The sequence below is a fragment of the Diadema setosum genome, chromosome 7, assembly GCF_964275005.1.
Source record: "Diadema setosum chromosome 7, eeDiaSeto1, whole genome shotgun sequence".
NCBI lineage: Eukaryota > Metazoa > Echinodermata > Echinoidea > Diadematoida > Diadematidae > Diadema > Diadema setosum.
In genome coordinates this window covers 22,798,754-22,823,617 of record NC_092691.1, presented here as the reverse complement: position 1 = coordinate 22,823,617, position 24,864 = coordinate 22,798,754, and the positions used below count along the sequence as shown (strand labels likewise).

The 24,864-nt window shown below is 37.8% G+C and overlaps 1 protein-coding gene across 1 annotated transcript in view; it reads right to left on the bottom strand.

The window, feature by feature from the left end:
* Positions 1-8,050: 8,050 nt before the first annotated feature.
* The window catches only part of LOC140230941 (protein FAM219A-like), a 115,707-nt gene continuing 98,893 nt past the window's right edge, over positions 8,051-24,864 (bottom strand). Inside the window, exons 5-6 of the mRNA XM_072311082.1 lie at positions 9,671-9,716; positions 8,051-8,871 (exon numbers count right to left, since the gene is read on the bottom strand). Of these exons, the coding sequence (XP_072167183.1) occupies positions 8,722-8,871; positions 9,671-9,716 (196 nt within the window). The 3' untranslated portion in view covers positions 8,051-8,721. The remainder of the gene's footprint in view (positions 8,872-9,670; positions 9,717-24,864) is intronic.

Sequence of the window (24,864 nt, the reverse complement as noted above, 5' to 3'; positions counted from 1 at the left end):
AGTTGTTAAAACTTAGCTTTTTATACTGACAAACTAGAATGCTTGTAATATCTTATCAGTATGCAGCCAAACAAACCTGACATGGAAAGATGTCCAGAAAAAAAAAAGAAGAAGCTCAGAACCAATCAGAGTGGATGACCTTCACTGCTGCCTTACATGCCAATAAGTAGTAAGTGCAGCCAACTGGCACAAGACAGTTTGCAATTATTACCTATTTGCACACAATCATCAAAAATCTATGTCAAGCAGACACTGCATTAATAATCAGTCGCTTTAATTTTTCACAAAATCATATGCATAAACAATGCCATTTCAGGGAAAAAGTGAAAGGATGAAAGACATTTCTATTAATAAGGAGAGACAGACAGACAGACAGACAGATAGACAGACAGAGAGGTAACAAAATATCACGAGTCTAAAACATTGCATCAGTGACCTTCCTCGGGCACACTACAAAATAAAATTGATATCAACTACACAGAATGTATATATACAACAATATATCCATTAAAGCATGACAAAGTGAGCTCTGAACAAAACCTGGACACCCCAAAACTGAAGGGAATTACCACGTAACATTATCTCGGTTTGACAATAGACTTTACTCTATTGCACAGTCACTTCTTACTGGGTAGCAAAATGAAACATTATACAACCACTCCCCAACATAACAACCTGTCATCTCAAAGGCCCTGTACAAGTAAAAAAAAAAGAAAAAAAGACACAAAATAAAGCACACAGAAAGATATAGCATATGGTAGCAACATCTCTTGAGAATAAGATTCTTCTCAAAAGTTCTTGCGGGCTTTGACTCTTTTTGGCTTTCAACAGCATTCATCCTACAAAACATGTCACCCTTCAGACACAAACAGAAACAGTTATCTCTGTCCTTGTGCACTTTTCAAAACTACCATACCTCATCAGACATTGCTGCATCAATAATTGTAAGGCAAAACATCACATGGAATGATCTACATTAAAACAGATGAGAGCGATGCTACATAAAAGCAGGTGGTCCATCTTTCACGATTCTCAAATTTTGCTGTCACACGGTACAATTGCAGTGAAATTTGGTGCAAAAAGCCAACCGGCGTGTTCAAAATCACTGATGACTGCAGTTGGTTGGCTGTTACCAAGATATTTGTAATCATTGACATTAACACCGGTCTAATAAAGGGGCCTAGGTAGGATATAGCAGATGATTAATGATAGCTTTTGTGGCTGGAATGAATGCAGAGTTTCATTACAATAATCAATTTTCATAGGAAGCTGTTAAAATTGCTCTAAATTACTGCTGAAGCAGTGAAAATAAAGCCAGACAAAATATGGAATTCGACCGATGAGTCATATGTATGCACAACTACAAATCCACACTCAGGACTACCTACTCTGCAAACTACTTACGGTATGTGGATATGTGTAAGTGGGCCAACATGTATCAGCAAGATTGTTTGAGGGAAAGAAATTGCAATGATTCAAATGTTTGGTCTTGTCAAATTTGTGTCTTTGAAAGACTTTGTCAACAAAAAAAAGTCAGACAAACATGGATCAGTATGAAACTTGATCAATGCACAGTGGATTATTTTAAAACCTAATACTGGAGCTTTGTTTAAGGTTTTTCTAATAGAAAACACCTAAAATTTACATTCAAAAACATCTCATTGATTATTCAGCAGGTAAAAGGATGTAATACACTTTGTATGGAGCAGGAAAAAGTATGCATAATTCAAGATACCTTGCAGATTACTGCATGCAAATGCTGTTGTGGCAATTAAACATTTCCCTTTCCTATTTCTTTTACCAACACATGAACCTCACTGCACAAAAACTTGTGAAACTTTTGAAAGAATGTGAATGGAGCCAACTTTAAGAGTTGGTATTCAACCCATCAGAATGGAGGCATTAACATGTGCCGTTTGACTTCCATTAGCTTTATTGCCAAAAACTAAACATTTACTGCACCAAGGATAAAGATGGATAAAATGCCATTATCAAAATCTTCGAGTTCAAGCTTGTGTGAGTGATGTCATTCAGATCTTGCACCATGATGGTGAAGTTTAAAACACAGTTACTGCTCTATTGAGTTTACCTTCATTTTCTGTATGCACACAACATGGCTGCAGATCTCCCCAAGTCTATTGTGGCAAATTTTCATCAAGAGATCAATGAAATGTACCTAGTTGGGTGCTAAGCAAAGATGAAAGATATTACTATCAGCATCTTGTAGTCCAGGTATGGATGAAAAGCTACATCTGCACAGCCACACTGGGAATCAGAAAGTCTAATAGCATTGACATCTTTTGACATAATGTGACCATCCCTGGTAAATTCTTGAAGTCATATTTGACACAAACTTGTCCCCCTCCCCCCCCCCCCCCCCCACATCCCTACGCTCTCTGGCTGCTTGACTGTGGGTGCAGACAATACATGTACTGCACTCCTACCACAACGGGACCACCATTTTCTTAAGCAGTCATCTGAAACAACCCATTAGCGAGGCATATTCATATTCCGGTAATTTTGCCCTCTCGCACAACAGAATCTGGCGTCTTTTTTTTCTTTCTATGTAACTCACCTACAATACCTCGCGCCGTGGCGCAATCTTGCCATGTCCATTTGTAAAGGTCTCCCATATCTCTGACAACTAGCGGCTGCCCTCGAGTCACATCGGGCTCAGACTTTTAAGGTAATGGCTGATTTTGCTTTTGCCCACTTCAGCTTTTTTTTCCCCCTCTCATAGAGAAAGATGGAAGGGGAAGAAAAAAGGCGAGGACCCATCTCTTCCTCCTCAAACTAGTTCATTGGAACAAAACTGTCGTGGTGAATCAATCGGACATTTTAGAATACCCACAAGGCAATTAGATACTCCTTATTCTTTTTCTCTTTTTTTTTTCTTTTTCTTCTTCTCTCTGTCTATCTCTACCCCTTTTCTTTTATTTTTTCTCGTATACTTATTCTCCTTCTTTATTCTAATTTTCTCTGTCTAGACATACATGTCACTATCTTCCATTTTTCTTTCTATATTACTGTTCTCACTTATCTCTTTTCCGATATCAAAGTTTTGCTCTTGTTTTGGTAAGGAGTTGTTTACATGCCCTATACATATCAAGGAATAAATGTTGGAAACCTTATTGTACCACCACATGTTGTTTATCTTTGGTTAGTGTCAATCACACAAAAGAGGTATGGTATCCCTCACTCAAAAACACAAAAAAACAAAAACAAAAAAACAAAAAAAAAAACCCCAACTAACCAAACAAAAAACAAAAACAAAAACCAGTACAATGATCCAAACTGAACAGGGCCCCATTTCACAAAAGATGTTAGGATGTCAACTCTTGCTGAGATGGCAACTTCTAATGGCAACAGCTAATCAGGAAGCTGGATTCTTGTCATTACTATAACAATTGCCATTCCAGCAGGAGTTGCTATCATATCGTCTTTTTATGAAATGGGGCCCTGAAATCAGGCGATATTGCAGCGTCCAGTCAACACCTGAGGAGTGTTATAAGTCTTATTGTGATGTCACAGCAAGATGTCTCAAGAAGAGAGAGCCAAGGAACTGAGGAGAGAAGCCACAGCGGGAGGAGGAAGTCCAGAACACGTAAATTTCTTGGTGCCAAACTTGAAAAGTGGTTTGACCTCGGGTACAACTCATGCTATCCCGACATCAGTTACCATCAATGGATTAAATTTTGGAGGAAATAAAAAAAAAAACACTTCAAGAAGTGTGAACTGTGCATTACATCATGATAACCTGTGGACATGCCAAGAGCCATTTATGCACAGCACAAATTATGAACACTGGTATGGTAAAATATAATGGATACATGGCTGATAAATGGTAATATCTTCACACCCACAATAATGGTAAATGATGAATTGGGTAAAACTGAATCTATATTGTGAGTTTCTTCAAATGTCAGAAACAAATCATCACTTATTTTCATGCCCTGAATCCAACCTCACATGAAAACATCACAGATCCTTAAATATATTTTGCCACACTACATTAAAAATGAGTAATGCTATGAGTCTGCTGAAAGAAGACAAACTTGAGATACAACATGCAATTAACTGCTAGAATTATGTAGAAATAAACAAATAACCAACTACCCAACCTGCTAAAATAACCAACTACCCAACACTATGCCACCATGTTGGCAAACACAGACAACGAAGCATCATTGGTGTTCCACGCTTCACTTTGTCAATCCAACAGTTATTGGCACTTTTCTCGAAAATGAGCTTTCATAAATAAATTGTACATATCCAACGTACTGGGTACATAATCATCATATCGCATAAATATCAATGTGTGTTAATGTGACAGCATCACTTTCTATGCAGATGACAGTGAACATCAGATTCTTTCCCTTGGAATTCAAGAAGTGTCATAATCCTTAGACCTACCTCCAGTGCATTGCCATAGCAACCCAGCTGAGAGATATCTGGGCCCCATTTTATCAAAAGATATAATCGATTTTAAATTTCCTTCACACACAGGCTGCCATAGACTTATGATAGAAATCAACTTTATAATCAATTCTAGCTCTTCATAAAACAGGGCCCTGGCTTCACAAGAGGGATGTCACTGTGGAGCCGAGGTCAAGAGTTCAAGCCTGTCACAACCCAGCCCCATGAGGTCGAGCAGCCTGCCGTCTGTTTGTGAGTATCATGTTCAAAATTTCATGGAAAATTTTTAAGGTCTCTCCTCAGAGCAATCATTGTGCTCTTCACTTTTGCTCCCATCTTTTCTGTCCTTGCAAAGTTAATCCCTCAGTTTGCTGTCATCAGTTTGCTGTAAGTTGCCTGAAAGTCATCTAAGCAGCAATGGTGTGATGACAAGGATTCCATTACCCCCTTGTGTATCTGAGTGCCGACTGGCGCAGTAAACCCCATAGCCTTGCACACACTGTCCAAAGTACCTGGCAGAGAAAGGGTTAAGATACTGATTCTTGCCACTTGATGGACTAACAGCAGAATGCACCTCTTGAGCATGGTGTCTTATAGGTCATGCTCAAGAAGCTTACTTGGATCCGTTGATAAGTCAGAACAGAAAGAGGGAACTAGACAGATAGACAGATAGACAGATAGACAGACAGACAGACAGACAGACAGGACAGAAAAGGGAGGAAGAGCAAGAGAAGTGCAGAGAGAAAGAGATAGAGAAAGAGAGAGAAGGAGATAAGGAAGAGCCCTCAATTAGTGATGACCTCTTGCTTAAGCCCCAGTCAGTTAATCCTATGGGGAAGAATCCCTCTGTAACTGATCGTCTTACCTGATCTTCATCTATGATTAACCATGGCATTAAGTCCAATTAACCCAATGATCCCCACGAAGGCTCTTTCTATATTATGCAGAACTCAAAATTACTGGTGGCCTAGGGCCACTAAAAATTGACGGCGGGGCTACCAAATTTCCAAAAAGGCTGTCTTTGGGTAGTCTGATCAAGCACTTAAGATTCAAAGTGGATTGTTATGTTTCCTTTTAATTTGGGCTACCCGAATTTTACATTTAAAAGTCTTAGTGGCCTAAACGTGCCATGAGAGAAAACAGTTAGTGTTGAGCCCTGATATATGTGTGTGAGTGTGTGTGTGTGTACCCGCGTGTGTGGAAAGGGAGAGTGGATGGGACATTATGCAAGATTCAAACGTGAAGACTGTCAAGTGGCTAGCATTCTGATGACAAACATTTCATTGCGTCACATACCTATGGTACATTTGAACTTTATCTGAATGACAGTTATTCCCATTTTACCTCTTTATCCTTTCGCTGGCACTTTATTTGTGGCATACTCAGCTTGGTTTCTATGGTGACTGAGTGGTATGACAAGATATGATTGCTTTTAAAAGGGTTAACTGACAACCTGAAGTACCTACTGCATGTCTATCAAAACAAGGTCTGATTGTTTCTTTTTTCCCTGATAGGATTTCAAACAAGAGTAAAACTATGAGCTGTCATCAAAGTGTTTGAAGCAGTACTCTAATTATTTTTTTCTTGAAAGTCTGCTTACGGTAAAAACAATTTTTGCTAACAGTACAGGTATGACATGCACTTCAAGTTATCATACACTTGATTTAGATAGTTACCACTCCAGGATTCTTTTATGCTCAGAGAAAAGGACAAAAGTGATAACCGTACAACACTTCTGCAAGTTCAGTAAATCTCACACATTCTGACATCTTTATGTTATTAGGCAAACACCCGAGCATGGAGAAATTCTTTCCCAGCATATATCATGAACCTCTACAGCTCTTGACTTCTGGTACACTGTCAGTTAACACTGTCCTCATCATCGGCAGACTTGTGTATCGTAGATATACAATACCAGCTAAAATAAGATAGCTCCATAGAATCCTTCAGCATGGAGATAAAAACAGAAAGTAAAGTGGAAATAACTTATTAAATAGGATACAACGATAAAAAGACAGCCAATACGCTGCAATGTTTTCCACACGATGGAGCACTGTATAATGATAGGACTACAAATTCTAGTGATGTACACAATAGATAAGTGACACACACACAATAATGCTACTAGTAGTTCATAGGAGATGTACAGATTATTAAAATAGCTACAATTTCTAGAGATACACTAACATGATTTCAATAACTGATGGAAGGAAGTCTGGGGAATATGATCTTGGGAAACAATTGGCTCATATTCCACTCTTATATGGAGTAATTAAGTGTGATGTCATAACCATTCATCACCATGGAAACCTGTTCTAAACAACCTCACCTGGCCAGAGCATTTATACGCACACCTGGCTCTAACCCAAGGTATAACAAAAGACTTTGACATCATCATTTTGGTACTCTATGATCAGCAAATAATCTATACATTCAATTGAATTAATCATACATGGTACCCAAAAAACAACAACAACAGCAACTGCAACTTTATCTCCTTTGTGTCAGCCTAATCAAAGACTTCTCTAACAAAAATTCAAGGTGGACTTCTCATTTCCTGCCTACGTTGAGTTGCTCTAAGATGACTGAGAAACTGCAACACAACAACTCATACATTAGTACTGGGAAATACTGAATGGAATATAATGTGTGCATCTACCCAAACACAATGCTACAATGGCATGCAAAATGCACAAGGACAACTATCGCGGTTGCTGAAAACATCAAATGGAACAGAGCCAGATGAGCACTCTGATTTGGCTCACAAAGTCATGAAGAATTCAATGATTATGTACGCAGAAAACTGGTTGAGAGGCAAAAGGGCTTTAACTCCTTCCAGAGACGGGGGATTTACTGCCTTTAGGCCCTTCTACTAACAATACTGTTGGGATCACAGCCATCCACATTCATTCAAATCACATAGTACATGTCATGCAGTTTGATATTTTATGCTGTATTCTCACCACCACTATGCTGTGGATAAAATCAAAATCAAATGAATATATGCTGTTGATACAATCAATTGATAGAGTGAAGTTTCTGAAATATGATACATAATAGATATTTCTACAAAGACTGGATTTCAAGTCATTTGACCACACACATGATATCTACAACCTGGTTTTGGGGGGGGGGGCACTTTCACACTATTGCATCTGATTAAACCTTGAGGCTGAAATGGGAACATGCACACGAGGGGGAAACAATATGTCTTGCTCTCTCTCTCTCTCTCATGCTCTCTCCCTCTCTCTCTCATGCTCTCTCCCATCTGCAATGGACACAGGAAATCAAGTCAGGCGCTGACCAATCGTCCGTGCTGAAATACTGAGCAGAAATCTGATACTCCGGGCAGGAAAAATTTTAAGTCCCTGTTAGGGTACAAGTCCATTTACATGACAATCGCCGGAGACCGGGAGGTTTACAATTTGGGATTGATTTTCACCGCAAATGCTTTCGCTAGATTAAGCCTGGACAGCATCAGGCTTGGTTACTTGAAGCAAGTTGTCGTGGACAAACATGCTGGTGAGGCAGAGTACATTACTTAGCCTCCACATCAGTAGATACGGAACAGGTTTAAATTTCATAAAAAGGGCGTTTCACATCACAAGGTTCATACCAAAAAAAAAAAAAAAAAAAATGAATGGGACATATATGTGGTGACTAATATCATATCAGAAAATACTGCAATGCATTAAAATGATAATCTTTTTTTTTTCTAGTTTTGCTTGAGAGGAGAAAAGGATTATAAGAGCAAGATATTACTGCTGCTGTCAAGAAATGAATATTTGTGGCAAATTCCACTGATTTTTAAAACACCTTGCATCAATTCATCTATTAATCATCTAAGAGCCTTGTAAAATAAGCACAATTTGGCATAATATTCAGCTCTCAAAATTAGGCAATTATCAAAGTACACAACCCTCTCTCTTGAAGCCTGCAAGTTTCAGGCTTCAATAAGCACTGAAAACAACACATTTTATCATTTGTGTACCATCACAATTAAGAGCAAAACATGAATCTGCAGTGAGCAAATAATATATCTATGTACACATTCACTATACAGTCATATTCAATATGATATGTATATAAATCCTTTTCATTTTAAATAAGTATAATCCTTTTATCATTTTTTTAACTCATCAGTGCTTACTATCTCAAACAGTGTCCATTTTCTGTTCCCATGGGAACCACCTTGCAGTGCACATAACAGCTTTGTCAATATATATCTTCATATCTTCCACGGATAGCGTGGTAGTGTGAACTGGGGCGGGGCTGGGAAGGGGTCCAACATGGACATCCTGCGTGTCATTGTATCGTGCAGTTTGCTTGTGTCTGGCAGCATACACAGCGGTCGGTCATCGGCCGCGGCGGGATTAGGTCCAGCTCCTCGTCGTCGGGCACCTCGTCCAATCGGAAGCCATCTTTCAGCAGCTGCTGCCGAAGATCCTGTGTTGTCTGCACATGGGAAGGGTACATTAAGTGCCTCATTAATATCAGCATTTCCTTCCAAAATCATCATTGAAACATGATTTGGCCAAAAGTCACCACAGGAAATGCAATTCTCGGTAACCATCAGCACCTACCTTATCAGAAAGTTCTAAGGTTAATGCTAAGTGAAAAGTATGATTTATATATGCCTTCCACACTATGATTCAACCAATGCTACAACAATTTTGATCATTAAAACATAGGAAAAAAAACCTCTGCAAATAAATGCACTGTGAAAAAGTAGTCCTATAAACAAGTAAGTATGGCACTGTTTCAAAAAGTAAGAAACAAAATGTTAGTTGGTAAGCATGTGAAAGAAAGAATATCTTTAATTTCAGTGAAATATCACCCTCCTACAATGAATCTGGGTGAAGTAATCTTTCATGTGAACACTATTCTTGCCCCTCCCTTCTCCGAAACTCCAAACAAACCCATCCTAAACAAAACATGTTTGAGGTATGGTCAAGCTTGATATAGCAGCTATCTACATACTACAGTGGTCTTGGGGCATGACTTCCCCCTCCTGTCTACAGTGACACCTGTCTCAAAAGGCCATGTGAAAGCCATTTCTTTTTTCTAATACTTGGCTGCTATGGAGTTGAGAGACTGTCTTTTAAGACAGGACAACCAACTCATCCAAACATGGCAAATATTTCGTCTTGGTAGCGTGAAAATTGATATACATGATGGAGACAACTACAGGCCATAATCATCTTCTGAATATTTCTTGAGATATATATCTTCAGACCTTTGAGGGTAAACATACCTGCGAGGGAGTTGATGATAATGCCACGATGTCAAATTCATCCTCACTGTATGGACAGAAATGAAAGGGGAGGAAAAAAAGGAAAAGATGCAAACATTACTATTTTGCTTGTGGTACCTTTACAAAATGACAAGTGAAATTTGCAGATGGAAATGACTCTCCTAAAAAGTGCTTTCCAAAATAATACTGTAAAAGTGAAAATCTTCGCGCATTTCACGCAACCGGAAGCTAGTGCGAAAATAAAAGCATGCAAATATTTTAGCATGCCATGTGTTCTAGTAATTAACACCCAAATTCTGCAGAATTAAAAACACGCAAAATTCATCTTCTGCAGCCTAGTGCGAAAAACTTGCTCACTCGAAAATATCCACTTTTACCGTAGCTACAAGGAGTACAACATTTGCCTGAGCTTGGAGTTGTCTTCAAATTGATGCAAATTACAGCTCAAGCAAGCTACCAGAAAAAAAAAAAAAATCTCACATGGCCACAACATTAATGAGATGACTAAATAACATAGGAGGAAAAAAAAAATGATGCCTTTGGCATGCCTGGTGAAGAGACATGAAAGGTATATTGACAAAGTCTCGAATTATCAAGTGGATACAGTTGTATGTGTGATAAATTGAATTGGGCACGTAAACGATGATATGACTCTATCCCCAGAGGAGAACATGGCCCAATGCTGTGGGCTGGACTAATGGATTCTCCTGAACCGGTCTAGTTCTGCCGTACAAACTGTGGTTATAACCCAGTGGGGGCCCCCCAACATCTCTAATTCAGGCATCACAGGCAGTGGTTTAGAGATCTATGAGCTTCTACTTTCTTTTCAGGGAGGAGTCTATCCAAAATCATGATTATACCATTGGTGATGAGGGCAAAAACTGGGTGCTTTTTTTTTCAGTTCAATCTGTGAACTTTCATACAGTACGTCAAAGGTTATGACCTTCATTAGTGCCAACATCATTAGCTTTTCACATAATTTGTATATGAAAATTCAATGTCTCTTGATAAAAGATGAGATTTTTTTTTTTTTTTCTCACAGAACACATCGTTGAATACTGAAGTAAATCTTGCAACATGAATACAATATCAATCATTAATAGTAGGTAAACACACATAGTCTGAAGATGACTAACAGACAGTATAAGCTAATGGAGGGTGCAAACACAGGTTGATATACGGGGCAACCTTGAAGTGTTTAGATATTCTCACTTCTTGACTGAAGTTGCCTTTGTGAAGCTACCAACCCTCAGCACACAAAGTTGCTGAACAGATCCATGTTAATTGGGGAAATGTCCCTTCTTTCCCTTTGAACACTTTTGCTTTTTGTTGTTTTTGTTGTTAAGGTGATTTCAATTCATTTCCCCATGTATTACGAAGAAAGAAAAGTGCTTAATTTAATGTCCTTGTGATATCAAATGTTTAGGAGTAACATCATGAAACAATTGCTTCTTTTTAGTATTTCATTTGTAATTATATATATATATATATATATATATATATATATAATCTTATTTATTCTTTCAGTTTTTAAATAAAATAGCCAACACTTGCATAGTGCAGCTGAAATACAGGTGCATTTACTACATGAGCAAATACAGTGATTTTGGTACTGAATATTTCTGTCCAGAGACTTAAAATTATTTTTGACATAGTCAATTAAAACATTCATGGTATTAATATCATATTAATACTAAAGTAATATTCTATTTTGATATATGTAGAATATGTACAGCATTTTGTGATTTGCTTCTTTGCATAAGTCTTGTAAATTTACATTCTTTGTTGAAAGTGAAATAAACATATGAAATGAAAATGAAATAAATGCACAAAAACATCGAAATAGGCAACATCAAGTTAAAAAAAAAAGTAAGAGAACACCTTCTTGATGATTTCCAGGAACTGCCTTAATAATAATAATAATAATAATAATAATAATAATAATGACAATAATAATAATAACAACAATAATAATAATAATAATAATAATAACAATAATAATAATAATAATAATAATAATAATAATAATAATAATAATAATAATAATAATAATAATAATAATAATAATAATAAAAAGATTTGAAAGGAGAAAGCTAATCTATTCTCAAATTTCACCAGGGAAATCACAGGACGTTTCTAACAAGTTTTGTCAGTGATAGGAATTGGTATCAAATAATTCATGGGGAGAACACAACAGATTTTATCCACACAGTATTCGTCGACAGCTCCCCAATGTACAGGCATGCATCAGTCCCTGCCATGTATCCGCATTTCTCTCCCAGACTACCAACATCTGCGGATCATACGTTATTCATATCGGACGATTCCCTTGGATATCTGTGCGCATACAATCCAAAGCCGACATCAGGTGATTTAGTCTGCTAGTCTTGCCAACACCTGATAACTAGACCCTTTTCACAAAAGAAAAAAAAAGGCAATCATATACATTGCCTGACTAATAATATGTACACACAGTGTCACGATAATACAATCGAGTATTGAGTGGATTACTATCAAGTGCCTTTTGCACTTGTTTGCATACGCACACTGGTACCTGCCTGCGGTTGGTCAAAAACAGGCAGGTAAACCAACATCCCCGTAGACTAAAATTCCTCTTTCCTATTCCTATTTTCTATCCACAGAAAGGCACTTTAGAGGGACACTTTAAAGACTCAAATAGGTGTGTCAAGCTGTGCAAAATGCCCCTCATGCTGTTTTGTGTGGTCATTACATTGTGAGATATATGTATGTCTGTTTTTGGATGAGGACTTGCTCTCTGGCAAGTCCAAACTGCTGATCTGGGCAAAAAAACAAAACAAAAATTGGCGGGGGTACAATAAAACAAAACACCTCTACCAAACCATACCTGATTATGTAGAAAGTACATCATCAGCCAAATATCACATCTGCAACCCTTCACCTTAAACCTCTTTATCCATAATACCTCCCAACAAAAGCGAGCACAATGATGGTAGCCACTCCGCTTAAACGGGGCTTCTTGATGTTACCATGGTGATTAGAATAAACATAAGTCACCATAACCACACATCTTTTATGCAACAGGGTCCTGGGCACGTTTGATTATTCTGCTGTCCTTAAGTCAATGACTAACTTGATTAAATGAATTTCTATTGACACATGACAAGGTAACTTGATGGAAGAGTCTGTGAGTCCAAAACTAACATTGCCCACGTGCAATACAATCTCCCGAGCTCCCGTGCTCATTGGGCAAACAAATGGTAGCAACCTATCTCTCTCCATGGTCCACACGTTTCGTGAGGTTGGTTCGAAATGTCAGGTGTGATTACATGCTGCGTTGAATACCAAACCACATAGAGTAGCCTGCCTACACCCAACTCCCCCAAAATAGCAAAAAACAAGAGCAAAGATAAAACTAAACTCAAAATTACCATCGTCATCATCATCATCTTCCACATGATTATAACTACTGGAATTGAGATGAAAGCCAATGGTCGGACAAGTATCAGAACATTACCATTTCTGTACACAAGGCTTTATTCCACTGCACTCTTACCTGTCAGAGAGAGTGAGAGCACGAGAGAGGAGAGGGAGGGGGGGGGGGAGGGATGGGGCGGGGGGGGGGGGTAGGGAGGATAAAGAATGCAAAAATCCACTACCCTGTTCATTTATATACCACCTCAATGTTTTCTGGACTATAAATGACTGTGAAACACGCACCTTCACAAGCACACACACACCACACACACACACACACACACACACACATATACAAACAAACATGATACCAACGTTCACCTCACACTGAAATGAGAACAGCCACTTTCTCACTGGAGACATGGGGAGCAAATGAAATGCCACTGTTTATTCCGTCAAGTTTGGGATTGGATTACACCACTTGCAGTTCAATGTATATTTTGGGTTGGTTAGTTCTTCAGATTTCTTCTCCTGGTTTTCATGAGCACTTCTCTGTCCATGAAACAGCTCCTGACTAAATGAAGGCATGATATATGTGGTTTTCAAACACTCCTGGAAAAGGGGCAGAAGACATGGTAGGAAAGACTGCACAATTGTCAACTGATTTCTTCTACAACATCAAATGTTATCTTTTATATCATTTTGATGTAAATTGTCCCCATCTAGATCGTACAAAAAAATTGCAATGAAAATAAAAGATTAATCAAAGGCATTAGACACAATAATTAGGGCATTTTTCATTTATTCTTGTTCTTGCTCCTGCTTTACCATTACCTTCATCTGCTGTTGCTAATTATTTACTTTGTTAATATGAATTTGTTGTACATATATTATTGCTGAAACTTTTTGTAGATTGCCCCAACTTAAGTATAAAAAGATCAAGAATAAAAACATTGTAGCAGACACCATGTAAAAAAGTAAAGTATTCAGGGTTTTTTTTTTTATTGGTGAAGTAAACACATATAAATCAAAACAGTTTTATTAATTTTACAAAGTAAGATACAGTGCAATAATATTTTCAATAGCTTCTTTTCAATTCCTATCATTATCACAGACGCACAAACATTGGAATGGTGATTATCTTCACAGTAATGGTGAAGCGATAAACTGAAATAAAATTAACAAGCCAGAAAACAGACCCATTCATAGCAAAATGTGTGCTGTCTAGTTATGCGAAGATGCCACCTTTTCCAGATCAAAGCAACTCAACACTAATGAGAACTCCACCCCAATGCCCCTCACTCCTCCCCCCCCCCCATCCCTCCACCCCACCTGTGCCCCTACAGCCTCTGTGAAAGATACCACCAGTCATCGTCCACATTCATGAGATGCTGATCTAAATTAGATTATGTTCACTTGCCCATTCTTTCCCCGCAACTGCTTGACACATGACTGTGTGATTATTGGTGCAATGTTGTGACTCGCTCAGCATGATACAGAAATCTGTACTCTGGAGTTGCTTTATGTGTTGCTCAGGAACTATAAATACACAAAACAAAGGGGAAAAAAGAAGGAGGGTGGGGTGGTGCTTCATTCCCCTTTCAAGCAAAATCCCCTAGAAAAGAGCAATGAAAAGTTCTCTTGCTGGCTGACTTTCAACCATGCAAAGAAATACCATGATAAACTATTATCTTCAAACACAATTGAATGGACAGATGGAAATGATACCATCAAACAGAGAAGGGGTCAGCCTTGCAATTTTCTGCATTTGACCCTCAATGCACAATTTTTGTTGTTAGTAAAATTGGTTGAAGTAATGACTGTTACTATGAGCAGGTCACCTCATACTCCAAATCCAAACAATCAAACGAAGCAAGCAGGCAGCCAAAACAGCAAACACAACATCAAAAACATGCAAACATTGTCCCATAATTTTTGATTAGAGATATGATCTTCATTCAAAATGTTGTAATGCATGCATCTTGGGTTCATTTTCTATAATATCATTGGCAAGGAACAGTCACCAAAAGATAGATTCAGAAGACATTTCAAAACTAGTCTCATTCATGTCTTAGTGCCACTGCACACATCTTCAGAAGATGTGAATATAGTTTAGCCAACTAGTGTACTCCAACATCACCTGCATTCTTTCTTTTTTTTTTCATTTTGTGTAACAGCCCATATTATAAAATGGGTTCAAGAATGTAGCCAATAGGAAGCGCTGAAATGAGTCACGTGTGCTTTGGTTATTCTAGTCCCATCGCACTGCGTGTTAAATCCACCGTGGTTAAATCCTATCGCCGATCGTCTGTGCGCGCGGCGGCTCCTTTGAATTGCATGCATACATACAGTACGTGCTGTCAATCCTGTAAACAACTTCTGGTTCGGGCTGCCGGCCGGCCGGCCTTTCTTCCCTTGTGCATAACATGTGTGGTGTACGTATACTCTTATATACGTACACTTTGTACAGTACAGTAGACCAAGCGTTGTGGGACCGGACGCGTACATGGAGTCACTTTGAAGGGCAAATCCAACGATTTAGCAGGTTAATTCTCACGCCGTTTTCAGAGTATGTTGTCTAGTAGGCCTATATGAGGAGTCTATATCAAGTCTTTAAGGTAAAGGGTGCATATTCTATGTAAAATAAGTAAGTTTTCATGCGGGAACTCAAGTGTCCAGAAACTCAACCCCCCATCATACTTATACTGTATGTGCGGGATTTCCGAGTGCGACGTGCGTAAATGTTTGGGACGAACATCTTCGGACGTCTTGACCCACAAAGGTATGTGAAAAACGCTGGAAAATGCTGTTAGTTTTCGAATTTTCGACCCATTTTATAAAACAAATGATGCACAGGATTATTTCGTGGCGTTAGTGGAGGCGTAGCTCACTCTCGGGTATTTACAATGTAGTGCAACATGCACTCGGCTTCCCCTCGTGCATGTTTCACAATTGTAAATACCCTTGAGTGCACTATACGCCTCCACTAACGCACTCTATCCTGTGCATCATTTGTATACTAACATCCAAGTTTGCTGTTCACAAGCAGTCAGTCACTAACAATGTTGTTCATATTGCAATTAGAGTGCATATTACCCTGCTTTAGTGCTGTATACTTGATCTGACTTGATCTGAATGCACCTGTATAAATCCCTTTAAGTTAATGACTTCCCTGAGTGAAACACTGCATTTGAAATAATCCACTGACTAAAAAGAGGCATGCCATAAATCTAGACATTTATGAAATATCAAACATCTATTTCATTCATTCCCTATTAGTGTTACTGTCAAAGAGGAAATTTCTGTGGTGCAGAAAAATTTGCACATTTTGTGCAACATGGAAAAAAGCATAAAATTGAATAAATACAGGAAGTTTGTGCTCTTTATATGTAATATTATCTAGTATCTATCATTCCACGGAAATGAAAAAGGCGTGGAATTCATCTTACCTGGCCAAGCATGAAAAAATTACTCAGGCAAAAGTATACGCTTTTACAGTATTTCAGTTTCTCTGTAATCTACACCTCAGTGTCAGTATGAACTGGCTCAATAAATGAGATTAAAATAAACTACAGCGGCTTTTCTGTGTCGCACGACCAACAAGAGAGCGGCACCAAAAATATGCGAGTACTGGAATTTTGAAATGCAAACCTTCTTTTCATTAAAGTGCTTTGTAAATCAAGTGAAAATGAATGATGTCTCATTCATATATGATTTATAAATATAGAGGCAGAAGGGCGTTATTGCAATTTTGGGGCATACTGAGTTATTGATTCATGTTGTAGAGCTCAATCTCCTCTACATTATGATGTGTCAATTTGGAATTGTTTTAATTTTCAGTAAAATGTTACAAATTAAAACCACAAGGGTGCAACAGTGCCCTTCTGGTTCTCAGCTTATCTATCTATCTATCTATCTATCTATCTATATATATATATATATATATATATATATATATATATATATATATATATATATATATATATACACACACACATTGTATGGGGTTAATATGTTTGGAATATTATGAGGCAAACAGAGAAGAGTGTTTCATGAGAGGAAGTCCACAAGGTGGCAAAAACCAAACTGATTGGTTGCAGAGTTGAATGCCCATCTAAGAGAGCCTGATTATTCTCAGGACGCCAAGCCAGAAACACGGGTCTACGCAGTCATATTTCAGCTTCTGCGTCATTCTAACACGCTCATATTGCTGACAGCGCGGATACTATTTTGAGGCAAATTGAATTCCGCATTACACACCCACTTGTTGCCATATAGATCCCTGCTTCCGTCTGAAACTCTAAAATAGTCATATTTGTCCAAATCATATTTGCCGAGATATTCTGGAGCACCAAGTTACAAAATTTACAAAGCTATTGTTACCGAAGAACTCTGCCAGAAAAAAAAAAAAAAAGTCTCAAATCACCCATGGAGCTTTCTAACTGTACCCTGCTTTCAACATTTAGGCAAGAGTGAATGATGTCAAATTTGCAGCTTGTAAGTAATAAATCTGTATTGTGTACATGGATTATTCATATTGTGCAAAACAATATACCCCGGGCAGGTGGGAAATTCTCTCTTTTTTCCCCCCTCAGTATTCAGGTTTAGTTACAAGAGAATCCTTGCTCCAGTAAACATGGAGCTCGCAGATGCTTTTTTCGCAGCATCTGGTCAGGCTAGACTATGCAGATTTCCCGTCACGTCCCACTACAGACTGCCTCAAGTTATGTCATGGCCTACTACGTGTTGTCACGTTTTTTGTTCATTCACCTCATTTTACTACTGCCTACTAGGTTTCTCATCAGTGTCATGACTGCTGTGGCAAATTTTTTGACAGTTTAAAAATCTGACACAGCATCCATGGCAATCACAGCCTGTTATGTTTGCCCATCCCTTTGTCCCGCATTGTCTGATATCTATCCGTTTTGACCACGGTGGCCTCAAACATGATCCTGCAGCCACTGAAAACATGGTGTAAATGAAGAGTTTTATTGCAAAATCAGCTAAGCACCATTTTTGAACATTTCAAAGTAAGTCCATCCTCAGATGCACCAAATTAAACCTTTCCAGTAATACCTCACTTGTGACATAACAAAGAATATTCTAGAAGTTACGGTTAAGAACATCAGGGACTGTATTTTCTCATTAATTTCTTTGTTTTTCTTTGCAGCTCTAATCACAAATATCTCAACTTAAGAAGAATGGGGTTAGCTCGTTTTGCGATAAAACTCTTCAAATGTAGCATTACATGGGAAACAGTGCAAGGACTTCCAGAGATGAATGAGGAAGAGGACTCCAAGGAATTAGCTTCAAAGGAAAGAAAAAAATATCTAAAGACCTGAAGAGAGGTGGAAAAGAAGGAACAAAAGCGGAAAAGCACTCATAGAGTGCAGACCTCGGCCAAGCAGCTCATTTCCACCCATACACACCTGCTGAAAATTGCCCTTTCCAATGTCGAAGCCCTTTGTTTTAATAGGTCATTAGCTTCCAGGTGAGTGACACCTTGGCCGAGCAGATCACATGCTTTAGAGCACGTATGTGAACCTCAAATATACACAGCTTGAACTCCCAAGTTCATTAACCCTATCAGCCAAAAGATTAAAAAAACCTTCAAAATCCATAAAAATGTCTGCATTAGTACTAAAAATTAATCATCTGTTCCTTGTGTCATTATCATCTTTACCTGCAAGTGTCATTCAAATCCATCCACAAGTTTTTGATTTATTTTGCAAACAGACAAACTACCAAACCAACGCCGATGAAAACATAACCGCCTTCCTTGGCGGAGGTAATAGAGGAAGATATAGTAAGATACAATCTATTAGCATTAGAGGGTGTAAAGGGGATAGATGAAATATATATAGACCAAAAAGGTGGACAGGTAGATAAACAGAGAGTAAAAGAGAATTTTGTACACATAGCAAGTATTTGCATGCAAGGAAAGTGGCTTTGGAGATGGTAAGCCCCCAAACCATGCATAAAGAAAATCTTTATTGAACAGACTTATACAAAAAATGTGGCACCAAGTGTGCACAAATCCCTTAATGGAATCTTGCCAGCGCGTGTAAGTGTGAATTAAAGCACATTACCTGATACAAAGCCACTTCGGAAACTTCTCAAAACAAAGAGCAAACGCCAACGTCTCGCACTAATCGCCATGATTTGTCATGTGTCACAATGTTTCCCTTTAAGGAATCTATGGAGATGCCTCCCATTATATACAGATATAGGGCTTGTGTGTTGTTGTTGTTTTTTTTTTTTTTTTTTTGGGGGGGGGGGAAATACATAAAAGCACTAATACAGCTTTTATTTATATCTTTTGTTCACAAGGGATACTGGTGAGGCACAAAGGCAAAATACACTCAATCAAGTATTATGTCATCACATATAATTTTCATATAATAGACCAGACTATCATTTATAAACAAAAAGAAGATCACAATAGGACTGTCATTATTTGCAGATAACAACAACAGCAAAAAAATAACACAAATGTCCCAAGCTTCAATACACACTGAAGACATAATCTGAGAGCAAATATCTTAAGACAAAGCATCATTTTTGGTTAAAAACTGGGAAATGGCACATAGAAAGCAATGCACAAATAGAATTCCAGGTAAATCATATTTTTCATTTAATAGGAAAAACACAACTTTTCTGCTTCTGGATGAAGCCTGTATGTTAAAACATGAAAGAGTTCAAGCATATAGGAAACAATGACAAAATTAAAAGGATGGCAATCGCATTATAGACCTGACTAGAAGTGAGAATTTAAAGCCATCAAATCTTATTCTCATGACAATTACCTAAACATTACTTCCTCCTTTTTCACAGTATCAGTCTTTACTTTAAAAAGTTCTGAATTGCAGGCAACTGAAACACACTCTCTTTAAGGAAGCAATTCACTCAAGTCAATTCAGTAATGCGAGTATGAGTCATAATGTAGTATGCACACTGCATGTTTGATTCATGAGATACATTAGAAGGGCACTTCACTGGTCAGTCCGCATCAACTTCAACTTCAACAGATTCACTGATATTCCATGCGCTGATTGCTGACTGAATATATATATATATATATATATATATATATATATATATATATATATATATATATATATTTATTTAAATTTATTTATTTATTTATGTTTTGGGTCTCATTATAATTACAGTGTACTGAACAAAAAACAAACAAACAAACAAACACACACCTAGGAATATTTATCATGGTAAATACATTGATAGCAACAGTACTGTCATTTTTGACCTCTCATAATCATTCGATCAATAATTTAAAATGAAATCTCAGGTACATTGTCTGTGATGCATTCACTATATTTGCCGCAAAAAAAAAGAAAAAAAGGGATCTGAATTAAAGATTGCTGGTTACACCAACAACTGTCTAAAATGGAATCCCAATATACGAACATCATAGAGATGAGTATCAAGGGATAAGGGTCCTGCTGAAATCTGAACATCATGCATCGCTTATCATCAGCCCAGCGGCACATCAAAGACCTGACTTTAAATCCCCGGCAACGACATAGTTTTGACCCCGGCGATGACGGGAGCCCCGGCTCTATTATCGCGCTCCCTTGACGGATCAGATAGGCTGAACTGTACTCTGCCGGTTCACCTGAACTCAAAGCACTGAATAAGTGATAAGACTCTTGCCTCTTGTGTGATGGTCTGTGAAGCAAATAACATCTTTAATCTTTCAATTTCCCCCCTTTTGTACAGTAAGCCTCCCTCTACACCCAATATGCAAACTTTGATATCACTTACTAGTCAGGAGAAAGTATACATACTGAACAAAAAGGTACTACTCTTTTCCTAATGCATTACATATTGTAAAATTGGATATTTTGGGCGACTAGTTTTCCGTGCTCAGCCGGGTAAGATGAATTTTGCATAATTTTAATTCCGTGGAAACAAGACACCAAGTACTGGAACATATGGCATGCAAAAATATCTGCATGCTTTTATTTTCACGCTAGTTTCTGGTTGCAAGAAATGCATGAAAATTTCCACTTTTACAGTAGGTTACATCCTATTGGGACAGACATCTCGAAAGGCCAATACCAGAAGACACATTACAAACATTATAAAACTTTGCTTCATTTGCAATGGGTGCAATTTATATTGAAATGAGTAGGAATAGAAGCATACACTCCACGAAAAAGACAGATACACAGATAGGTAGATAGATAAATGAATAGATAGATAGATAGATACATTGTGAGTATATAGATAGACAGAAAGATAGATGAATAGATAGATAGATAGATAGATAGATAGATAGATAGATTGATAGATAGATATCATGAGAAAGCTATTACCATCTGTAATCAAAATTTACAAACTAAGGTGCTGCTCAGCAGAGTGCAGAGTTTATCAGGGTTGGTTGAGGTATCCAGCAGAATACTTATAAGATGCATTTTTTGCCTTGATGTGTTTATTTTTTGTGCTTCAACCGGTAATGGTCATCAAAAATGCAAACCTACTCTGTCCACTTCCCACTGACCTATCCCAGCTCTCAGCAAGTTGCTCATTTCATTACGGTGCTTGGCCATGCGCTAAATTACAACTCATAAGCCGGACTTTGGACTGCGACCTGCACACCTTTCCCCGGCCCCAACCATGCAATTATCACTGGCGTCACCGCTAGAACTTGGATAAGAAATTTAGCATCCGAAACTGTTCATGAGCATATCTGCTGCATTAAAAACTGCAAAACAGAACAATATGTACACAGAAAACATTTTCTGAAAGTGGAAACATTGCACATTTTGTTTATTTTATGTGTGTAATCTAGGAGACAATAACATGTAAAATCTACACTGGAAGACACTGCAAAGCATGCCATGAGATTTTGCCCGTGAATATTTGAAGAATTTGAATGCCAAAACACAGAAATGTGCATTTTCAAAGTTTCTAAACTCAGGTCATCATCACCTAAAAAAAAAATAAAAGAAATTAACCTTTTCAAAGATAGTCAACTTGTTACATAACAAGAAATATTCCTGAAGATATTACCTACAGTGTAACTCAACATGTATATTCTCTAATTATTTTCTTAGTTTATTATCTCAGTTTAGCACTTGTTACATAACAAGAAATATTCCTGAAGATATTACCTAAATTAACATGTATATCTTCTAATCATTTTCTTTGTTTTTCAGCAGCTTCAACCTCAAATATTGAAAGTTGATAAATATATAATATATACATTTTTGCATATAAATTCTTCAGTTATTTTTTCTTCTCAAGATTAACTACTCTCCACTGTCATCACATTCTCCTTTCATGTCTCTAAAATCTGTAAAATGGAATCATGTCTCTCTTGAAGTCACTTTCCCCCAAGCTTCCTTCAATTCCTTAAATACTCTATTAACATGCCATTTTCTCTACATTTTCACATTACCCCAAGGGCAAGTCTCCTGTTTTTGCCATTTTTTTTCTACCCTCTTGCTCCTAAAATTTATCCAAGCTCCACGGAGTGCCAAGGAAAGGACCCAAATACATCCACTCCACACATACTACCTCTCAATTTTTCAATTTGACTAAGTACGTGCAGCACTAAGCCAAATAGGCCATCCAGAGCGTGTAATGTTTCGGCCGAAGCCCATTGGGTGCTTTCACCGAGCTAATCACGCGGCTGACTTCACTGAGTCTACAACTGTTTCAGAGCGGCGCGGCGACGGCGGCTGCGGGCATGCGCCCAACTTGTTCGCATGATTGAGCGTGGAAACATCTAGGCATACAAGAGGTTGGACCCTCCCGGGCACTGCTGAGCAAGGTAGCTAGTTGAGTGATTCTCTTCCATACCAACCAAATCATCTCACCTCACGAATGTACTGTCTTGCCTTAAAAAAAACAACAACAACTAAACTGCCAGTCAGTAATTTACCATGAAGTAGCACTATGGGGGAAGAATTCTGGATTGAAGGAAAGTAATTGCATTATTTCAAACTTTAATTACTGCCAAAGCACCACAATCAGTGCACTGCAAAATAAAGTCATGATGACAATGAAAAAAATAATGAACAACAGCAACAAACACAATTATTGAAATGGCTTCATTGACGAAGAAAAGCCCCTTCAGCATTGCCACTGTTCAATCACAGGCCCCAGATACTATTGTGATGAGAGGGTATCCAGTTTTTTTTTTTTAATCTCAACTATTATTATCCCACCACCCCATCATTGCCAGGTAGCTATTTGCACATGTGAGAAGGTTGAAAAAGACAGTTTTCAGGATGAAATGTATTGACCACTGACGTATGCACTGAATAGTTTATACGGAATTGGAATCGGCATTACAAGACAATAAAAAACTTCTATTACTTTTTTTGGTAATACATGTTCCCACTTGATATTTCATTTGATGGTATTTTTCTTTTTTGTGTGTGTTCCATATAATAGATACAACCAAAGTATACATAAATCATAATTTTGCACAGAAGTATTCATATGTAAATATATAATCTGGTGAAAATTTGATTCATTTGTTTGAACTTTTTTTTAAAGTCCATATTGTTTAGCAGAGTAGGGTAACTTTTTAACTTTTCAAAACCAATTTGTATTAAATATATTCAAAACTTTAATAAGGCTGTCTGGAATAGAAGAAGAGACAAGAAAAAAAAAAAGCATGTCAGGAAGTGGGTAAAAAAGCCTGAAAGTTGAAAATTCTCTTTGCATCTCTCTCTCTCTAGGGGAGAGAGGAGGTGGTCATGATTGATTTCCTGACATTTTGTGGACATGATGAAGAGATTGGATCATGCAAATCCTCGCCAATTTCCCCTGCCAGGGCTCGCGACAATGCATTTCATTTTTTTTTCTTCTTCTTCCTTTCCTGTGGTGATCCTCACATAAATCATGCAGCCACCATACATGGGCACAGTCTGGCTAACAGACACGCACCATTCTCCACCTACTTTGGGCAGATAACTGAGAAATCTATGCATACTAGATGGCTAAAATGCCCTCATGAGGAATACATGTATGGCAAGTCCTGGGAACAAGTAATACCTTTGTTTTTTTTTTCCTCCCAAAGATGAATAATCATGATTTTTCTCACAATATTTCATCCCTGGATAAATGGTATCTTCAGACTTACTGCGTCGAAAACAAAACCACCATCATAGCAGCCACTAGGATCTATGCATCATATATGCAATTATGGTTAATGCATTCCTGACACTGCATTGTAACATCAATTTTGACCGACTCATGCACTTACCCTAGAGTGACAGACTTTTGTGTGTGTGCGTGTGTGTGTGTGTGTGTGTGTGTGTGTGTGTGTGTATGACAAACAGCATGTCTTATTCCTGAATCTTGATAGATGTTAGTGAATCTTCCAAGCAGAATATGATTCTGGTGATTTCATTCTCCATCTTATCTTGATAAACACATATCACTTCTTTATTTTCTCCATATAACTGTGCAATCATAAACTCACTGATTCATCACACAAGTGAGCATGAGGAATACATGAGCTCTCCCAGCATTTTTGCATTGTTATGCTTTTACTGGGTATCCTGAAAAAAGCCTGTGCAGCCGTGAGATGGAATTCCATATCTTTGGCAAAGGGTCCAACACAAATCTGCGAATGTACTGGCATCACTTGCAGACATTTTTATTGGAGGTGACTTTAGTAAGAAAAGCATCATCTAACAAATTATCAATTCAATTTTCATGAAAATTAAGAAGTAAAATGGAAAGTAATATCACATCATTTTTTAAGTTATACATTTCTGTACAGAGGTAATATGGTTGATTCAGTGATGTGTATGCAT